This window comes from Saccostrea cucullata, unplaced genomic scaffold, assembly GCF_032062105.1.
Source record: "Saccostrea cucullata isolate Sc308-1 unplaced genomic scaffold, CSIRO_AGI_Scuc_v1 ctg1221, whole genome shotgun sequence".
Taxonomy (NCBI): domain Eukaryota; kingdom Metazoa; phylum Mollusca; class Bivalvia; order Ostreida; family Ostreidae; genus Saccostrea; species Saccostrea cuccullata.
The window spans coordinates 286,170-306,114 of NW_026928331.1; the positions used below are offsets into that span (position 1 = coordinate 286,170).

The 19,945-nt window shown below is 34.6% G+C and overlaps 2 protein-coding genes across 2 annotated transcripts; both read right to left on the minus strand.

The window, feature by feature from the left end:
- Nucleotides 1–5,221: 5,221 nt before the first annotated feature.
- On the minus strand, nucleotides 5,222–8,545 carry LOC134277231 (uncharacterized). Its single transcript, XM_062759547.1, has one exon. The coding sequence runs from the start codon at nucleotides 8,543–8,545 to the stop codon at nucleotides 5,222–5,224; it is 3,324 nt and encodes a 1,107-aa protein (XP_062615531.1).
- Nucleotides 8,546–8,557: 12 nt separating this feature from the next.
- LOC134277232 (uncharacterized) lies at nucleotides 8,558–10,567 on the minus strand. The gene has a single exon (XM_062759549.1). It carries the CDS (start codon nucleotides 10,565–10,567, stop codon nucleotides 8,558–8,560), a length of 2,010 nt encoding a protein of 669 aa, XP_062615533.1.
- Nucleotides 10,568–19,945: the final 9,378 nt, after the last annotated feature.

Sequence of the window (19,945 nt, forward strand, 5' to 3'; positions counted from 1 at the left end):
ACTATATATGTAGTCTAAATACCGGTGATTACCAGTTTAGAAATACTTTTGCACTGTAGTTACCGATCCTTATCTCGTACGTACTAGTCGAGGCATGTGAAAGTGAGTGTATGTTTGAATTGGAGCTGATTAACAATGTAGATAAATTATTTCCAAACTTTGTCAAGTTAAAGTGTAAAAGAAAAAAATGACAAAGAATAGATGATTCTGAATTACGTTTACTTATATCTTTTCAGCCATATTTTGTGAAATTGGTTAAGAAAATACTGCAAGATTGTACTTTTCGTTAAGTTATATTCAACATTTAATTTAATTTTTTTTCTTGTTAAAAATTAGATTTTTTACTAGAAAATTTTGATTTGAACATATTCTATTGCACTAAATATATACAATGGGATTGGGCACAAGTTCTAAAAATTTAAAAATCGCCCTCTCCCTACATGAAATATTATAACAGGATGAATTAGAAGTGTTCAACAGTTTGTACAAAATAGATTACTAGACATATATATACTGCTACATTATTGTTTATACAAATAATTATACAATGAGAACAATCAATCAAATCTACCAGAATGCTGAATATAGAATGCTGAATATAAGAAGGTACAATAGAGAAGAGATATTCATTCACTAGAAAATAAATTCATTTATATGATTTTTTTTTCATTAACTCTGATTTTTACGGTCTCTCTCATGCTCATGATTTTTTCATTTTCATGCTCTCTAAATGAGTACCTTACAGTACCGCTAGCTTTGCTTATCCTACGTAGATATTATGGAGTCAGAGTACTAGTCACTGAAAATTAAATGATGTTTTTTATATAATGAAGTGCTGAGGTAGATACTATTTAAATTGAATATCAATTTCATTATCTTAATGAAAGGCGTTTAGTTCCAGTTACTAGTATGTTCGGTTAATTTCAATTTTTTTCCCCACGGTTTCATTTTTCCCCGATTCGGCACTGCTTTTCCGTGACAAGTTATACTGCTTTTCCGTAATTCTTAGCTTTTCCACATATTTTTTCGTACCCCTTCCGTTAGCCTCGCGAAACCCGATGTTGCCTCCTACGTATCACGGGGAGTTGGAAGTAGGATTTTAAGCGGTATGATCTTCTTACTCAATTTACTGAGGTGGTTGTGAGTATTTTTCGTTTCATTGCGGCAATTCCTTTAGCATCAGTAGCAATCATGGCTTTGCAGATTTTATCAACGTTGAATCGGTATGACACATTCCCATTCTTTAAATCATTTTTTTGTAAGTAAATCCCTGTTCCCCCGATTCATACAAGTATCTGTATGAACAATTTCCATATTATTTGGAACATGTAAACCCTATCACCGAGAAGTATGAAATCCAAGATACACGCATTTTTTGTCACCATGAGTATAAGTACTCACTTCTCAGTAGACTGTTTTGGCAAATACTGGTGAATATTGCCAGCTGTGTGATGTTCATTGCTAAATGGGGTCATTTTAAAATCGTGGAATGCAAGTATCAAAAACGTAGATAGCACATAACATACATCTATAGTTAAAACCAAATTCGGAAAAACAGTAAGAGCAACTAGGTCCCGACAATTAAACTCGAGAAATTTTCGTTATGGTCATCATAAAATTTTTCTTGATAGTTATTATTATTTGTTTTTACCTTTGCACTAATATAATCAACAGTTCGCAGCTAATTAAAAGAGAAAACCATCGAACTGGTTGGAATGCTTCTAATTCGTTTCCCTTTCTTTTAATGCTCATTTCTTTACCAGGGGTGTTGATTATTTCAATACAATGTAGAAGTTGAAAATGTTGTACATGGATCACTCTCACAAAACTTGCAAAATGGCGAAAGGTATAAAACACAGATCCCCAGAGGCTTGAAACACCACTGAGCCTGAAACAGGTGTTTAGATGAAGTTAGTCTGGTCCTTTGTATTATCCTTGCCAAGGCTAGTGACGAGGAGTTTATGAAGCAAAATAGGGACAGGGAACCAGGCTAAGATGAAGTAAGCATACCCATTCACCGTTGGACCTTCATTTTGAAGTAAGCTGTGAAATGAAAAGTCACGTAATATATGACATGTCAGTCAAAATACTTGCCAGCTAGTGATAAGCTATATCAAAGGCCATTATAACGAACATGAGATTTTGAAAATGCTGATTTGAATACGAGATTATAGAAAACTATCACAGGCTCCTGGCATTATACTTATTTCGCTTGTATAAATAAAAATATACCCCCACCTAATAATACACCATATATTGTCAGGTATGGGGTATATCTTTTTTAAAAAGAAAAATAATTAACGTCAGATGCCTGTGAAAACCATGTAGCATTAGTAGCTTACCTCGGTTTGAAAATAGATCTTAATTCAGAGCATGCTTTTGCACATGATTCAGTTAAGAGACATAAACACCATATGTAGATAAAAGTGGAATGTTACTAATAAATTGATGTTGCATTGAATAATAATGTGCAATGAAGACTTTACTTTTACTTTAACTTACTTTTGCATTTTGAATCTGTATCATTATTCACATTTTGCTGAAAACAGATTGATGGCAGATGCATGATAATACTCTCATTACCTATTATTTTACTACTTTGATGCTGGTATATGGAACCTGAACTCAACTAGATGAAACATTTGACAAAAAAAAGGAGTTATATTTTGGTCATGGTAGTGTCCTTTATAAAAAAAAAATCCACCATCCAACATGGCAAACACTTTCAAAGTGTTTGTCAAAGGTCAGTAAAATGTTATCAATTTTTTTTTAAAAGCGTGTTCATGCGATTTTTCTTTTAATCATTGAACTTAATCGCGGTTATTGAAATAATGCAATGTTTTATTATTTTGAAGAGATGCGAAAAACCCCTACCTGGATAATTTTTTATTCTTTTTATTGACCAAGCCGAAGCATTTTGTATATAAGAGCATAATTTCTAATTTATTATCTGCTGCAGGAGCCGTCGATCCATTTGTGGTTGTGTTGGAAAGTACAGATGGGTGAACGAGACGTTAGTTCTTTATTTCTTGGTTCCAAAATATTATTCGTCGTTATATAACATCTATATAAAATTTATGATTTAAATATTCTAAAATTTCCTTTATACCGAGGTCTTAACTCTTGCAATATTTTTTTTCAAAGTTTTTAAATTAATTTTCAAGAGATAATTAATGACTTATCGAAATTCACTTCACAACATGGGATTGTAAGACATGAGGGAAAAAGTAAGGAATAAAAATTGAAAAGTCGGTAGCACAAGTAAAAATTCCTTTTGAATGTGATACATCTGAGAATGTTACATAGAGAATAATACATACCCTTTTCCGTATCACATCCTGTATCATCCTAAGACACCAATATCAGCCAGAGGGCCGAAGGCCCGAGGGCTGATATTGGTCGAGGGCTGATACGGGATGTGATGTGGAAAAGGGTATGTATTAATATGTTTATTACATACTTGGTAATAAAATACAGCATACTTTAAGTTGAGAAGAAAATAAGTAAATAATCATGCATGGACTTCTTACATATACATGTAAATGGTCTATTGTCTCATACGATTTGGGTTTCTTTCTACTTCTATTTCAATGCACTCGATCCGTAATTTGAAAATAATCTTTTCCATGTATTTGTAAATTAAGATTAACCTTATTTTCAAAAGGTTAAATTTAAGAGAATATGAACCCACCAAAAATTGTGTATGATCACAAGTACTGTTTTTGTGATTTAATTTACTAAGGATGTGATATTGACGTCACAATAGCCGTATCAGCCCAGCAGGGCTGATATAGGTTATCAGCCCCGCAAATCCATATCAGCCCTGCAGGGCTGATACGGCTATTGTGACGTCAGTCATATCGCATTTGCAAAATAAAACTGTATTTATTACTAAGTGTGTAATAAAACATTTCAAAATTCTTTCTTTCTTTCTTATTTATTTCTTATTTATTTATTTATTTATTTATGATCTTGTCGTCCATCGCCGACTTGTGCAGCGCAGTCTGCAGAAATCATTTGCATAGTCATTTGACAAAAAATTGATACTTTGCACCAATTTATGTTTTTATTTATTGTCCCATAGGTTTAAGAACGTATATAGTTAAGGCTGTTCGACTAATTTGCGTGCTTTTCTATATATATAGATGCCGAAGTTTTGGGCTGAATTGCTTAACAATATCTGAAAAAGGATACCTTTTAATTTTTTTTTTTCAAGTGAAGATCTTCGTACTGGAGGTTGAGCATATTCAGTTATAAGCAAGACTTTTAAATTCTTTAGAGGAACCTGCAGACAGTCGATGACGGAGAAAATTCCCATGAGAAAGAATGTCTGCAATAATACTTTTTCAAAGATACAAAAATACCTTAACGTACTATTTCCTCTGACACAAAGTTATGCGGCAAAAACAATTTATCTGAAAATTCTAGCAAAGTTAGCTTAAATCTACCAGATTGCAATAGAATGCTGCAAAGCTACAATGCTTTATTGGATAAACATTCGCCTTAACTATCAAATTTGATTGATGGAAAGATATTAAGGTTTGTTTTTGCTCTTGATGTCGATCTCAGCAATGACAGAACTAGGTTTCCCTTGAGATTTATACTGTGAAGCGCTTCTCTATTTATGTTCTAGGTTCTGTCTAGAACATAAGCATATAAAAGTACATCCATATAAGCAAAGAAAAATACAAGTATGGTTAAGGAAGTTGTTTGATTCCCTCTGTGATAAATATGTTTTAAAAAATAGATTGAAACAAGATGTGTTTATGAAACACTATGCGCCCGGCGGCAACAAAGTCCGAAAAAAGCTATTTTTATCATAAAGGTTACAGTCAAGGTCACAAGGTCATTGACCTTGGTGCCATTTTAAAGAACTTTATTAGTGGAGTATGCATACCAAGTATGAAATCTCTATCTCTTATTGTTGTGGAAAGAACAGAAATGCGTCTTGATCGTATAGTGGTTTATTTTTGACTCTGTTATTAACTATAGAAACATAACGTACAGTATTGTGACGCAACAATAACGTTAACGTCCGTTACATAAACCCGCGGATAATCCGTGACACTCCGGGCACCGAAATGAATATTATACTAGAATATTAAAAAGTTCAAATCAAATTAACAGTTCATTGAAATTTAAAATAAAAACAAGTTCATAATCACTCAATTAAGAGGTCCATTCACGGATTCTTTCTTTGGCGTTTGTTTTTGACACTCGATCAGAAGATAGTATTTTTAAGTTCGTTCTCATTCACTTCGATTGGATATAGTTTCACAATTGGTCTGTTGGTAAGTCCATTTTTGGTTCGTAAAGTGGCAGCTCTAACGAATCCGTCTCTCCCCTGTATGAGTTCCTCCACGACAGCTAGTTTCCACATGATCCGAGGTTTCTCCTCATGGATTTGGACAATATCACCGACTTTAATTTTCTGCGACCTGCTTCCATTTGCTGTATGGTACTCTCTGAGTGATGTTAAATATTCTCTCTTCCAGCGGATCCAAAAGTGATTTAAGATAGTACTCTGATTATCCAGACGTTGGTTTAGACGACGGCAAGTCAATGGGTGAAAATCGCTTGAATTCTCTTGGTCCTCTGTCGGGTATGGTAAGGAAGTCAATCTTCTTCCGTACAGTAGATGTGATGGTGTAAGTGGCTCTGGATCCTCTAGGTTCGATGAAACGTATGTTAACGGACGGTCATTAACTATCGCTTCAACCTCTGTTACTACAGTTTGTAGAGTTTCTAAATCGATGTATGAACGGCCGATTATTTTCTTCAGTGTTGTTTTGGTAATTCCGATGAGTCGCTCCCAAAAGCCTCCATACCATGGAGCTGCCCTCGGAATGAATTTCCAGTTAACTCCCATATCTGCGAGTTCCTCTTTAAGAGTTTTAGATTCAAACAGCTGCTTCAGGTAATTCGCTGCAGACTTGAAAGTTGGCGCATTATCCGAGATGATTAGCTTAGGCACGGATCTTCGGCTTGCAAATCTACGGAACGCCCGTAAAAATGATTGTTCGGATGAATCACTGACTGTCTCTAGATGAACTGCTCTTGTATTGGCACACGTAAATAGGCAAATATAAGCTTTAGATTCTCTTCGGTTCCGTTCCTTGACGAATAAAGCTCCTGTGAAGTCTACGCCTGTACTCGTAAATGGCGCTGATTCCTCCGTACGAAAATAGGGTAAAGGCGGCAGCTCTGGTGAGGAATAGTGTTTTCCATGTACAATTTTGCAAATCACACAATTCCGCGTGACAAATTTTACAGCTTGTCTGATGGCTGGTATCCAAAACTTTTGTCGGATGTATGACACTGTTGCATTCGTGCTAGAATGGCCACTCTGCTGATGAGCATCTCTGATGATCAAGTGTGTAAACGCGTCCTTCTTTGGTAGTAAATAAGGGTTCTTCGTCTCGTTGTCTATTTCGGCATAGCAAATCCTACCTCTACAGCGTATGCATCCATCCGTATCAAGAAATAGACGAAGCTGTCTAATAAGAGATGGCTTGGCTCCATTGGAATTCATTTTCATAATTTCATTGGAAAATGCGTTCTTTTGACATCCTTTTATCAAGTTCTTTTCAGCTCTGTGAAGTTCTTCGGATGTTAAACTGTTGAATTCTCTGTCGGATGTGTGAACTCGGCAATTTTTCACAAATCGCAATACAAATGCAACTACATGTAGTAGTTTTTTGGAATCGCTGAATTTTGATACGTCAACGATGTTCAGAATATTTTCAGGGTTAGTAGTAAAGTCGTTTGACGTTGTCGTGCATTCCTCTTCTGTGTCCACTACCGAATGTACCGAGGTCGGTTGTGGGCTCCAACATGGCCATGCCTCTCTGTTGCAAATCCATGACGGTCCATATTTCCATAATGTACTGTTCATGAATGAAGTTGCATCAAGTCCTCGGGTCAGCAGATCAGCAGGGTTGTCATGTGTTGGACAGTATTTCCATGTGAATGCACTACATAATTCGCGAATTTCAAATATTCTGTTTGCTACAAATTTTTTCAACAGTTTTTTGCTAGACAACCAGTGCAACACGATTTGGCTGTCTGACCAGTAGACAATATTCATTTCAGGTAATGAGTTTTGCAGATGATTTCCTAATCTTGCGGCGATTAGTGCTGCCATCAATTCTAATTGAGGAAGTGTGAGTGATTTAAGTGGTGCGATTCTATTTTTGGCCATGACTAATTTTGATTCGCTTCTATTGCAGATATAAGCAGCGGCTCCATAGGACTTGGTACTAGCATCTGCAAAGATGTGTAGTGTTGTTTCACCGTCCACCTTGTTGAAATATTTCCTCGGAAATTGAACTGATGATGCGATGTTCAGATCATTTGCAAGAGAATTCCAAGTCTTACAAATTTCGTCTGGTACTGGGCTGTCCCATTCACATTTTTGTTTCCAAAGTAACTGTAACAATAGCTTGGCTCTCACTGTTACTGGGCTCAGGATACCAAGTGGGTCGTATATTTGTGATGAGTATTGTAGTATCAATCTCTTTGTAACGGTCTCAAGGTTTGGTATTTCTCGTTTCGCAAATGACAGTTTGTCGTTCATTGGGTCCCAGCGTAATCCTAGTAATTTTATTACTTCGTCCGAGTCGTGTAATCCATGATTCATGGCTTCTGTGTGAAGTAGCTTACTGTTCGATGCCCATGATCTAAGTTTCATTCCTGCATCTATCATGATCTTTCTTGATTCCCGAAAGTACTCAATAGCATCAGTTTCCTTTGCAAAACTGGATATCACGTTGTCCACATAGAGATCTCTCCTCAGAATATCTGCACTTGTAGAGTTGTTGCTCTCTAGATGCTTCAGAATTGTTGCGTTTAAAATAAATGGGGAGCAAGTGGCTCCAAAGAGCACTGCCTTGAAACGGTAAGGCACTAATGAACTGTTGACATTATTTGGGTCCTTTAACCAAAGGAATCTCGTTGCATCTCGGTCATTTTCATGTAAACCAACGTGTAGAAATGCTTTCTCAATATCGGTGGTTACAGCAAATTCGTGTAATCGAAATCTTGTAAGAATTGATGTCAAATCATTTAAGATGGGTGGCGTTGAATCCAAACAGTCATTAAGACTCGGCTTGTCACGTGATTCGCGGCAGCTACAATCATACACTATCCTGATAGGTGTGGGGCTGGAGTCTTTTTTGACATAGTGGTGTGGAATATAATGTAGCACAGAAGATGTTTTTGTATCTTCTGGAACCTTTTCTATAAATCCCTTTCGTTCCTGTTCTTCAATTATCGCACTGTATTTCTTCAAAAGTTCTGGTTTGCTACTTAGTCTGTTGATAGTACTTTGGGTTCTTTTCAGTGCAATTCCATAATTCGACGGTAGCTCAGAATGGTCATCTTTCCATGGCAACTTGGCGTAGTATTTGTCGTCTCGAAACTCGATGCATTTATCTTGGTACATCTTGACTTTATCATTGGACTCGTTCTTATCTGGTGTATCCGTGATTCCAATGTTCTCTAATTTCCAGAAGCGTTCCAGTGCTTGTTCTACTGATGTATGCATAGCTATTACGTTTTAGATGTGATCCCTGGCACTGTTTGTACAAGATGATTGAGAAGTTGGCCCTGAAAGTAGAAATCCAATCTTTGACTTCACAGCAGTTGGTCCCGATCCCCGGATGACTTGATTTTCTACAATTCTCCAGTAAAAATCTGCTCCAATTAGAAAGGAAATCACAAATTCACTGTCAATTGAAACCGGATCTGCTAATTTGAGTCCTTGAAGGTAAGGCAGTCTTTTTACTTCAGAAGAGTGGTAGCTGGTGAGAGGGCTGGCTATAGATGGTACTATCAAAACATTGATAGCAATCAATTCTCCTGAGTCGGTTATCAAATTGATAGTTGCACTATCTAGATACTGGACACTTCCATTTCCCCCAAAAGTAGATAGTTTAATTGCTTCTGATTTTCTTCGAGTGATTTCTAACTCATTGGCGAGTTTTTCTGTGATGAACGATCTTCGTGATCCTTCGTCAAATAAGATATTAGCATCGGTTGTCTGATTTTCATGACTCACCGGGGCGATAGCTGTTTTCAATAAAACGTTTGTAGGTCGATGTTCAACGTTCAGTACTGTGGTTTCTGCCTTCTTGCTCGTTTCTACAATGTTGACACTTGTTGATCTGGTGGGCTCTTCTTTGTCCCTCGTTAGTTTCATGTCGCATATACTTGTGTGGTGTTTCTTCTGGCACTTTTTACATCTGTTGCGGGATTTACAATCTGCGGCGCGGTGGTTTCCTAAGCAGTTGAAACATAATTTCTTCCGTTTTAAGATGTCGAATCTTGTACTTACTTCTGTAACTTTCTTACAGTCCCCAGGAAAGTGATTCTCTGTGCAACAATAAATGCATGGGCGGTTCTTTATCTCTGTTGTTTCGACATAAGGAGTTGACTCTCTTGTTTTCTGGTTGTGTCCATTATGAACATAGCGTTGTTTCTTTGAGGCTCCGGTAAGAAACATTGCTGTTGAGTGGAATCCATCGCTGTTTTCAATCTGGCCTGATTCAAGGATTTTGACTTCTTTGCTGATAGCTTTACGAAGATTGTGTAGTGAAATGTTGTCACCATCGTATTCACGTGCAATGTTTTTCCTGATTTCAGCTGGTAGTTTGTTGATTATGACTGGAATAAGTAAAGCTCCGTACATCTCTTGTTTTTGTCCTAGACACTCTAAACTCCTGACATGAGATTCCAAGCAGTCTCCATAATTTCTTAAACTTATGGCGTCGTTTCTCGGGGCATGCAGTTCCATAAGTGCTCTCATGTGTGCATTGATAATTTTTTGCGGTTGACCAAACCGTTCCTTGAGCAGGTATATGGCGGTTTCATAATTTGCGTTTGTGAGAGTAAATCCTGCAATGGTTTGTGCTGCTGCGTCGCGTAATTGAGCCTTGAGATACGAAAACTTTTGAATTGGTGTTAAAGTTTGGTTGCGGTGAATTGTTGATTCGTATGAATCCCAAAATGTATTCCATTCTAGTATATCCCCGTCAAAATGTGGAAGATTTAGTTTCGGTAGTCGATAATTATTTGTGACCTGGTTGGATTTTAATGACAAAACATTTCTCTGCCAATCGTGGTTACTATGTTCATCGAGATCAGAGGCAGGAAAATTGTTTAAAATATTCTCACAGGCCGTTTCACTTGAGTTGATTGCAGCTGAAGTTTTTATGTTACTATCATGAATTTCTAAGGCGGGTACAAAACACTCAGCACTGGCGTTCAAAGTTTTACATGAAATCTTTTCTGTAAAGTTTTCTATTTTCTTAATTTTGCAATCGAATTCGTACATATACTCATCTGTGTTTGTGATTTCTTCTTCTATGTCCTCTTCAGATAAGGCGTCTAATATTCGTTCATTTAGTTCTCGTAGAGTTTGTCTTTTTTGCGTTAGAGACTTCCTGATTATTTCAATTTCCTCCGTTACTTCACTGGCTGTATTTTCTTTCAAGTCCAAAAATCGTCCGAAAAGTTTCGTCACCGCTGATCTGTTACCGGCCCGTATGGCTTTTAGTCTTCCTTCCATTTTACGTATTATGTAAACATTCCGTCGATCACGGCACCAAAATTGTTGTGGAAAGAACAGAAATGCGTCTTGATCGTATAGTGGTTTATTTTTGACTCTGTTATTAACTATAGAAACATAACGTACAGTATTGTGACGTAACAATAACGTTAACGTCCGTTACATAAACCCGCGGATAATCCGTGACACTTATGGTTCAAGGGTAATGACGAAAGATCGAAAAAAATATTTTAAGCTTAAAGGTCACAGTCAAGGTCACAGGGTCATTGACCTTGGTATCATTTGAAAGAACTTTATTAGTGGAGTAAGCATTCTAAATATGAAGTCTCTATTTCTCATGGTTCAAAAGTTATGGCGAAAGTTAAAGTTGACAACAGACAGACAGACAGATAAACAGACAAGCAGAAAAACAGATAAACAGACAGGACAAAAACAATATACGCCCTGGATCTATCGATCCGGGCGCATAAAAAAGATATGTGTAAAAATTTGACTGAGGTTAAAATAAACATTTTTTTTTTTGTATGATCGGCAGACATGGATATCCCAAAAGTGCTCTCGTTGAAAGTAGAGAGCATTGACGAATAGGATAAAAAATATCTTATTTTTATGCTCATGTTTTAACGTCATACAAAGAGAAGATACAATATATTACGAACTTATAAGCATTGAATTCTTAGAGAACATTTCTAAGGACAGATTATTTATTTGCCATCTATTAGCCTTCCCTTATCATCTAAAGGATCTTTCCTGTAACATGTATGCAAATACATTAGATGAGCCCTATTTGCTTTTCAAGAGCACCCGGACATCTCGCTCATTTTCAACACGATACCTGTAGGCTAAATATTGACCAGTGAAATCCTTGTATCGAAAAAATTTAACATCCCCTCGAATACAATACAAATAAAAAATTATCGTATACAAATGGAAAATTATGGAATACATATAAAAATTATACAATGCAAATGAAATTCTTCGATAACAAATTGATCGGAAAATTATAGAATTCAAATAAAAATTATACAATACAAATGGAAAATTATAGAATCAGATAAATATTATACAATACGAACGGAAATTTTTACAATACAAATGAAACAAAAATATAGAATACAAATAAAAGTTTTACAATACAAATGAAAAAAATATACAATACATGTAAAAATTAAACAATACTTGTCAAACATTTAATAGAATATTTGCAATTTACACAATAAGCCCAAAAGACGACACAGGAATAATCTCAAAATTTCATGAGAATTTAGCATATTTAAACTTTTTCGACAGATCCAAAACTGCTTCTAGGACCGTGCTAATGTCCAAGGCTTCCATACAAAATGCAGATCAATACATGTATAGACCAGTGAACACCAAGAAATAATGGCTCAAACACCTCTTTTTCAAGTTACAATGCATCCTATGAACCCATCCCGCTCTTCTGCAATTTCGGAAGAGTGATTTTGAATTTTAGCTTCGTATTTTAGAGTCCATATCCCATGAATAGTAGTGACACGAAAGCGCCATATATTAATGAAATAAACAAGGCCGCCAGTTGCCTCCAAATGCACACATAAAATATTCTTGTAAAAAAATCAACTATAATATACATTCAGATCTTAGGTTTCTTTTTTTTTTTCAATTTCTGACCAATACTTAATCCAAAACTATTCTATGCCACCTGTGGCACCTGACCCACAATCGCAACTTCTCGGGCCTTCCCGACTAGCGGAAAAACGACCTCGAATGTATATTGTAGACGCCATGACAACCCTCCCTTTTCAGGATCTTTGACATAAATGCATGGAGACCTTTTATCTGTGGAATATGGAGTTTAACTTTATTCAATGTAATGATATTACCTAAAATATATCATAGAAGGGACTTCTAACTCCGTTTATCCTATATTTGAATAAACAGGAAATGTATAAATTTTTGACATCCGGTAATGTTTTTCCGACCTCTGACGGAAAGACCCAAGATGATGCGATCGACCTGACCCAATCTCTGATTTTTTTTTAGGTCCTTGTTTGCTCTGTTCCGATTTTGTATTGTTAAATAGACTTTTGAGCTTGAATACTGTTCGTTATCTCCATATATTTCATATTTCTTCTCGTTACGAAGGATTTCACTGGTCTTATTTCATTTTAAAGCAAACATTTGAAGTCCATATACAGCATTTTTTTGTTTCTCACCATTTTCTTCTCTACACCATTGATTAAGGAGCTATCTGTCGCAAACAGTCTGTAAAATTGACAAGTTTTCAATTCTAAACCTTGTAGAAGATCTTCTAGAGTTTCAATGGAATGGAATATATCTTTTGAGTTTAAAAGCTAGAAAGATATAAGGACATGCATATACATAGCCCATCATTACATTAACCCTTTTCTTATCATTAAAGAATATTACTTATTAAAACTAATATGTAATTTTTTCTGTTTTCAGTAATTCAGTAGTGACAAAAAATTGGTTTGATTACGTTATCTTAATTTTCTTAGCTGAAACACCTAAAAGCAGTATTGATTTCATTATTAGGTTCATTGTTAAACTTGTATTGTTAGGGATTCAACAGATTTTATTATAACTTATCCTATAGTTCATTTTGAAGAAATTCTTCAGAATTGAATGTCACTTTTGCATCGTGGACGATGTCAATCTTCGTTATACTACTTTCAAGAAATTTAAAATAAGTACAATAGAATATGTAAATAAGTTATTATTTATATAAAATACAAAATTATTACCTTTATTTGACATGTATTACATGTACATGTATTCATATCCAATATTTGTCATTTTATTGATTTCGTTATGTGACAAGTTTTAATTATACATGTACCTAGTTCTATGTAACCCGGCTACGTGCATGTACCTAACTTTACCCAAACCACAGTTTGGAATTTTTAGCCAATCAGTGCGGCTCCTCATCTTGTGTGATCATTTTGTTTTATTTTATTGAAAGGAGAAGCCACGCAAAAATTCAAAGAAAATTACTGTTACTGGTTCTGCCTGTCTGGTCAAAAAACAAGCTCAGTCAACTCGGCAAGATATTAATGCAACCAACGGAACATAAAAGTATTTGTTTTGTTGCTATGTTAAGTTTCATTCCATTCGATTTAACAGAAATCAATTTACTTCATCTTAAAATCAACATGTTTTGTGCCCGCGGAGCATACTTCACGGCAGTGTAACGTCAAATCATAGCGTCAAGAATTTCTCAAAAATACAACCCCTCTACATTTCACACAGTATAATCCAATACCCACTTTTCCAAAACATTTTTTCTGTCACTTGTCGTGATGATATTCATTTTTTTTTTTACATTTGTTCTCGTATAATTTCTTTCGTTCATATTTTAATTTCTTTTATAACTTAAATCTGCTTTCACAGGATAAGCAACTCCGAAGCACCTATGTATTTCCTTGACGTTCTAACTTTTAAAAGTTTTTGTTCAGATTTTACCAGATAAACCGTTTCTTCACTGATTGTCCTCGTCCGATACAGAGCCTCTGTCTCTCAAATACCGCCTGTACCATTTACAAACACATGTACGACTTACTTGTGACATATTTTGTTATTCCTCTAACATTTTTACTGTTTATTCAGGAGTTTCCCCTAGTATAACACAAAATTGCATCGAAATCTGCTGCTCCATGACGTTCAACAACATCATCCTTTTTGTCGCGTTCAATGATGACTACTTATTTTCTCAAACTGATTTCTTTTCAACGAAGCAAAATCTTAAGCCATAATTTGGAATGCGAATAAATGTGACAGTTTTTAATTTAAAAATTTAGGATTTATTTTTGTTTTTGTTCCATTTTACAGAAACTATGGCTACAGACATTATCATGTTTATTTAGTGTGTTGTTTGTGAATTACTAAATTTTGACCTGCTCCTCTGTCCGATGTTTGCAGTTTTTAATTCTGGATAGGTTTGAAATAAATCATGATAATTTTAAATTTTTTAAAACAAATTATATAATTTATTGTTTAAATATTTCTACCAAAGTTGGATAGCATATGACGTTAAATAAAAAAAGAAAAGTCAGGAATCCACGAACTCAGCAGGGGATGCTCACTCCTCCATGCCATCTGATCCCACTTCTGATGTTTTAGAGGTCCGTGTTTGCTCTGCTCCTATTTTGTATTGTTTTATGGAATTTGATATTGAATACTGTTCGTTATCTACATATCCTTCAAAATCCGCGAAGCAGAATATCACCAAGAATTAGAGTCATTTTTTATTATTTAATTTTAAAATCATTAAACAACTGTCGATGTAAAATTTTGTTGCTTTTTGTTAATTCAAATTTGCCGCTCAATAATACAATCGTAGTTACGGAAGTGATGAGAAGCGTGGGGAGGTACTAGTAAAACTGATACATATGTAGGACTCCAAAGTGCGATGGGACTCCAAAGTCCGATGGTCACGCCAAAGTCCTATGGTCTGCGCAAATGCCGATGGTTTGACACGCCAAAGTCCGATGGTGCGGAAAACAATTTACGATTATGACGTCGTAGTACTACTGCGCCAAACCTCAATGACGCGCCATGCCAAGGTCTTAAAAATAAGTATAAATAAACAAATAAATGCGAAAACTAACCCTTATCTCTCAGATAGGTGCGAGACTAACCCTATACGCTCAAAAAGTGTGTATCAATTTAAGCTAGATATCTTGGGTGTTTGCAAGACTAACCCTAATCACTCGACTAGTGTGCGAGGACTAACCCTAAATATCTCGGGCCGTGCAATGCAAGGACTAACCCTAATCAATCGAGTTGTGTGCGAGGACTAATCCTAATATATCTGGAAGGTGCAAGCAATAAACAAAATCAATAAAATTGTATTCGAGGACGAATTTAGAAATGATGGCTTTTGAATGCAGAACAACGGCGTCAAGGATTGACGTCGGATTATTGTGACGTCATAAACGCTGATTGTTTCTCCGCACCATCGGACTTTGGCGTGTCAGACCATCTTACTTTAGCGCAACGTGTCTCATAGGAAACGAGCCATCGGACTTTGGCGTCCGTAACGACAGCATTTCATCGGGGTTTGGCGCAGACCATCGGGGTTTGGCGAGACCATCGGACTTTGGCGTCACCATCGGACCTTAGAGTCTTACACATATACATGTAGGTCTTGCAGCCATGTTGTTTGTTTACATATTTTGTGATAAGATCGAGTTACTGTTCCAACACTGTTCCAAATTAAAAGTACATGTACATTTATTAAATCTGGAATTTTCCATGAATCCCGAGGTCTACAATGCGATGATTGCATGGATACAGACGATCAGCTGGTTATCATGGGGTGTGTCCTAATACTTAACCAGGTTATATAGAAATAATATTGTTTCTTTTTGGATATCTAGAATACAAGCAAAATTAAATTATTCGTATAACTTACTTTGTGAAAATTCTTTAATTGAATTAGTTCCTAATTGATGATACAATTTTCTTAATATGCAATTTTTGAGTACAATGTTTTCCGATAATCTGTTGGAATTCAAATGGTTGTTAATTTAAAAGCCTTGCTACTAACTGACATTCTCTTGAATTCTTATGACGCAGAATTAACACTTCCTGTGAATTTGTCTTTTTACCGAAATTCGAAAAATAACACGAGTGGGATCGAACGGCAGTGAGTGCTTAATTATATCCATATCCATTGCACATTCTTCTAACTTTTATGTTTTCAAATGTAACTAGTTTATCTCTTTTCACAATTTTTATTCTCTCATAACATTCCATTTGTTCATAGTCCAATGTAGGAATCAGTAGGGGATTAAAATTAAAATTGGAAAAAATATTGATAAAAATTAAAAAGTCATAGTGTTTTATTGATAAATGGAAACACATTGCGATAAGTTACTTAAGAAAATACGTAGTGTTAAAGGACAAATGTTGGTAAAACCCCAAGACCCCAATACACTAATGACAGCATAGGAATAGAATTCTTCATGGATTAGCTGAATGTCTACAATCTTGGAATGCTATCTCATGCCGTGGTAGGGTCTGAGGTTGCAGTTATTATTGGCAAGTATGCATATCTAATTTGTTACTTAGCTGCACGATACTCTTATTTTAAGGGGTTTGAACACATATTTAAAGCTCAGATTATTAAAAAAAAATCATGAATTTTGTGTTGCTTACGGAAGCGTATTAGTGCCACTTGGAAACTTTTTTTATTTTTCATTTTCCACACTTCAAACTGTAAATTTTACACATTAAAGTGTAAATTTTACGCTTTAAACTGTAAATTTTAAACTTTAATCTGTAAATTTTACACTTTAAATGTAAATTTCACACACAAAAATGTAAATTTTACACTTTAATCTGTAAAATTTACACTTTCATCCGTAAGTATTTTACATATCCTCGAATTATACTATGTTTTTGTCTATTCCCCCCCCCCCCTGTAATTTGCCCTTTTTCTGTTACTTTCTTCATTTCTATTTTTTCACTTCTGTACATTCTTTTATTACTTTTTTCTGTAATTTATCCTTTTCTGTTACTTTGTTCATTTTTGTTCTTTTTTTTTTGTTTTCTTAACTGTTGTACATTCCTTTATTAATATTATTTATTTTGTAAATTGACCTTGATGTAGGGAGATGCTTAAAATAGGCCTTTAGATCAGTGAATAATATATATATATATATATATATATATATATATATATATATATATATATATATATATATATATATATATATATATATATATATATATATATCCAAATTTGAAAATTTCACAGTGTCCGGTTTTATATAGGTAAAATTAAAATAAAAAAGGCAACACAGATTAAAACGTTAGCGCTTTCATTACATCTTCAGACGTTTTACAAATGCATTCTTTATCCTGACTGCAATGTCTTACAAAACTATTAATACTTTAAAAATCATTATCTATAATTGAATCTGACAGCAAGCAATTAAATGCTTGCAGTTTGCTCACACCTTTGAAACCAAATCCGATATGTGTTTATAGTCTTAGCCGGAGAACATCGAAAGGTTACACTCTGTGTGAAAGTTTTATCAGAAATCAAATTAAATCAAACTGTTAAGACTGGGATTAAATTTTTGAATGAAATATTTCTCTTTTTCTCTTCTTTCTGTTATATTGTCTTGAAAAAGTTTATAAAAAGGGAACACTTTAAATTGTCCTTGTCCGCATCTATCAATGTGTTCGCTGAGTTTGATCTTACGGTACTCAGGAACTTGAATATGCTGTTTATGCACGCGAATTCTGGCTCTCAATGTGGTCCCCGTTTCACCGATGTAGAATTGGTTGCATCCTCCGCAAGTAATAACATATATTAAATTTTTGGACTCACATGTCATGTCTGAATTAATAAAGAAATCTTTTCCTTTGAAATTAAATGATGTTCCTTCTCTTAAAACAGAACATGTGCCACATCGCGGATCCTTACACTTTGTCACGGATTTTGTAGATTTCGTTATTTTGGAAGGACAAAGTATTCTTCTGAGGTTTTTGGGCTGCCTTTTGCTGTTTATAAACTTGAATTTTGAAAGAACATTTGACATTTCTTCATCCGTTTTGAGAATTTCGTTCAGATTTTGAACGATAGGTGTAATATTTGGGTTTTTAGGATTGTAAGTTGCGACTAGTGGTAATATTTTAATATTTTCCTGGAAGTTACGAAGAATGTTGTTATCCTTGAGAGATAAGAATATTCAAGTGAGATCAGTTAATTCAACTGATATTATTTCTTGCAGAATCTTAGAAATTTGAAATATAAACAATGCAACTCTGTCCAGGCCCCTTTAAAAGGTGTTCTTAACGATTTAAATAGCCAAGAAAGAACTGTATTTTGTATCTTCAAGATTATCCTTATAAGAGGAGATGCTGTCATGTTCAAATGATAAAATACTAAAAAATAATTGTAAAATTTGGGAAGGCAAATAACAATAACTTTTACGTTTTAACTTCATATTCTTTTCGACTGTTCTTTTCGACAAATAACATATACAATAATCCACATAACTTGGTACAAACCAGTAATATTATAATCCAGTAAAAAACATATGGTTACTCTATAGCTCAAAGACAAAATAAACAAATATTTCTTATAAAAATATGCAAATTTTAATCATCAAATATGTAAAACTATGCAAATTTCAGAATTGGTTGTAGATTGAGGCAACAGTTTTATGAAATTGAAATTCAATTATCTGCATATCCGTTTCTGAGGACAGTCACAATTTTTTGCATATCTCTGGATAATAAGAAGTGATATAAATGTCGACTGGCAGCTGTCAACGTATTATAAGTTGGCGGAACTGTGGCGGGGTTTTGCAATGGTGGAATATCACGGTCCCGATTTACTATAACTGTGTAGAATTCGCAAATGAGATCTTGTAAATAACTGTAAATATCATTTATAACAGCACTATAAGATATCCTATCTGAAGTGTCCTCCAGGTTTTTCATATGTTCCACAAAAGGCCATATGTTAAGGAGAACTTGGTAGTCTCGTAGAAGGTGTTCGTCAATATCCTGAAAATATTAAAATAAAACAAAGAAATTAAAAATCAATTCCATAATATGAAAGCCATAAATCAATTTTCTGAAAATGATAAATTTTGAAGAAAACTTGCCTCGAACACGTTTTGTAAACTGAAAACAGGAAATCCATCTAAACCTTCCGATGAACCAATGGCTTCAAGCAAATGCTTATCACCCCTCAAGCCTCTTTCTTTCTATTAAATTACAATTAATATATTGTTTATTAAACATTAATTATTCTTATTTGGCAAATAAATAAATAAGACATCATACAAAATTTCTTCAATGGACAAATAAATGCCTCTTTGGCTTTTGATTTTGGATGTATTAAAAACGGTGTATCAGTTCATTAGATAATTTTATTTATCATTGCAACTGATCTTTGATTCTCAGTGATACAGTATGGAATTAACAGGGGATCATTAAGTGGTCTAAAAGTATGATGATTTCCGATTTAATTTGCCCTTCTCTTGTTACATCTGTGCATCATTTGAATATAATTTATTGCTGGTTTTAAACTTAGTAAAATTTGAAGTTCCTAATCGCAAATTGTCACTGTTTTGGTTGCGTTGCCGTTACTGTGTTGAATTTAAATGTGCCCCACCTGCTTTCAATTCAACAGCTTGTTAAAAATTACACATAAATTACGAGGGCTGTTCAATAAATAATGTCCTGAACTGTATGACGTACAATAAAGATTTCATATGACAATAAGCTTGACTTTTTCGCATAATGTTTAATGAATTCATAACAATTTATGTGACAACTTTTCATCACATAGTTCCATTGTGAGAAGCTGGAAAACAAGGGTTATTCGAGACACTGCATGTAAAATGAATGTTAAAG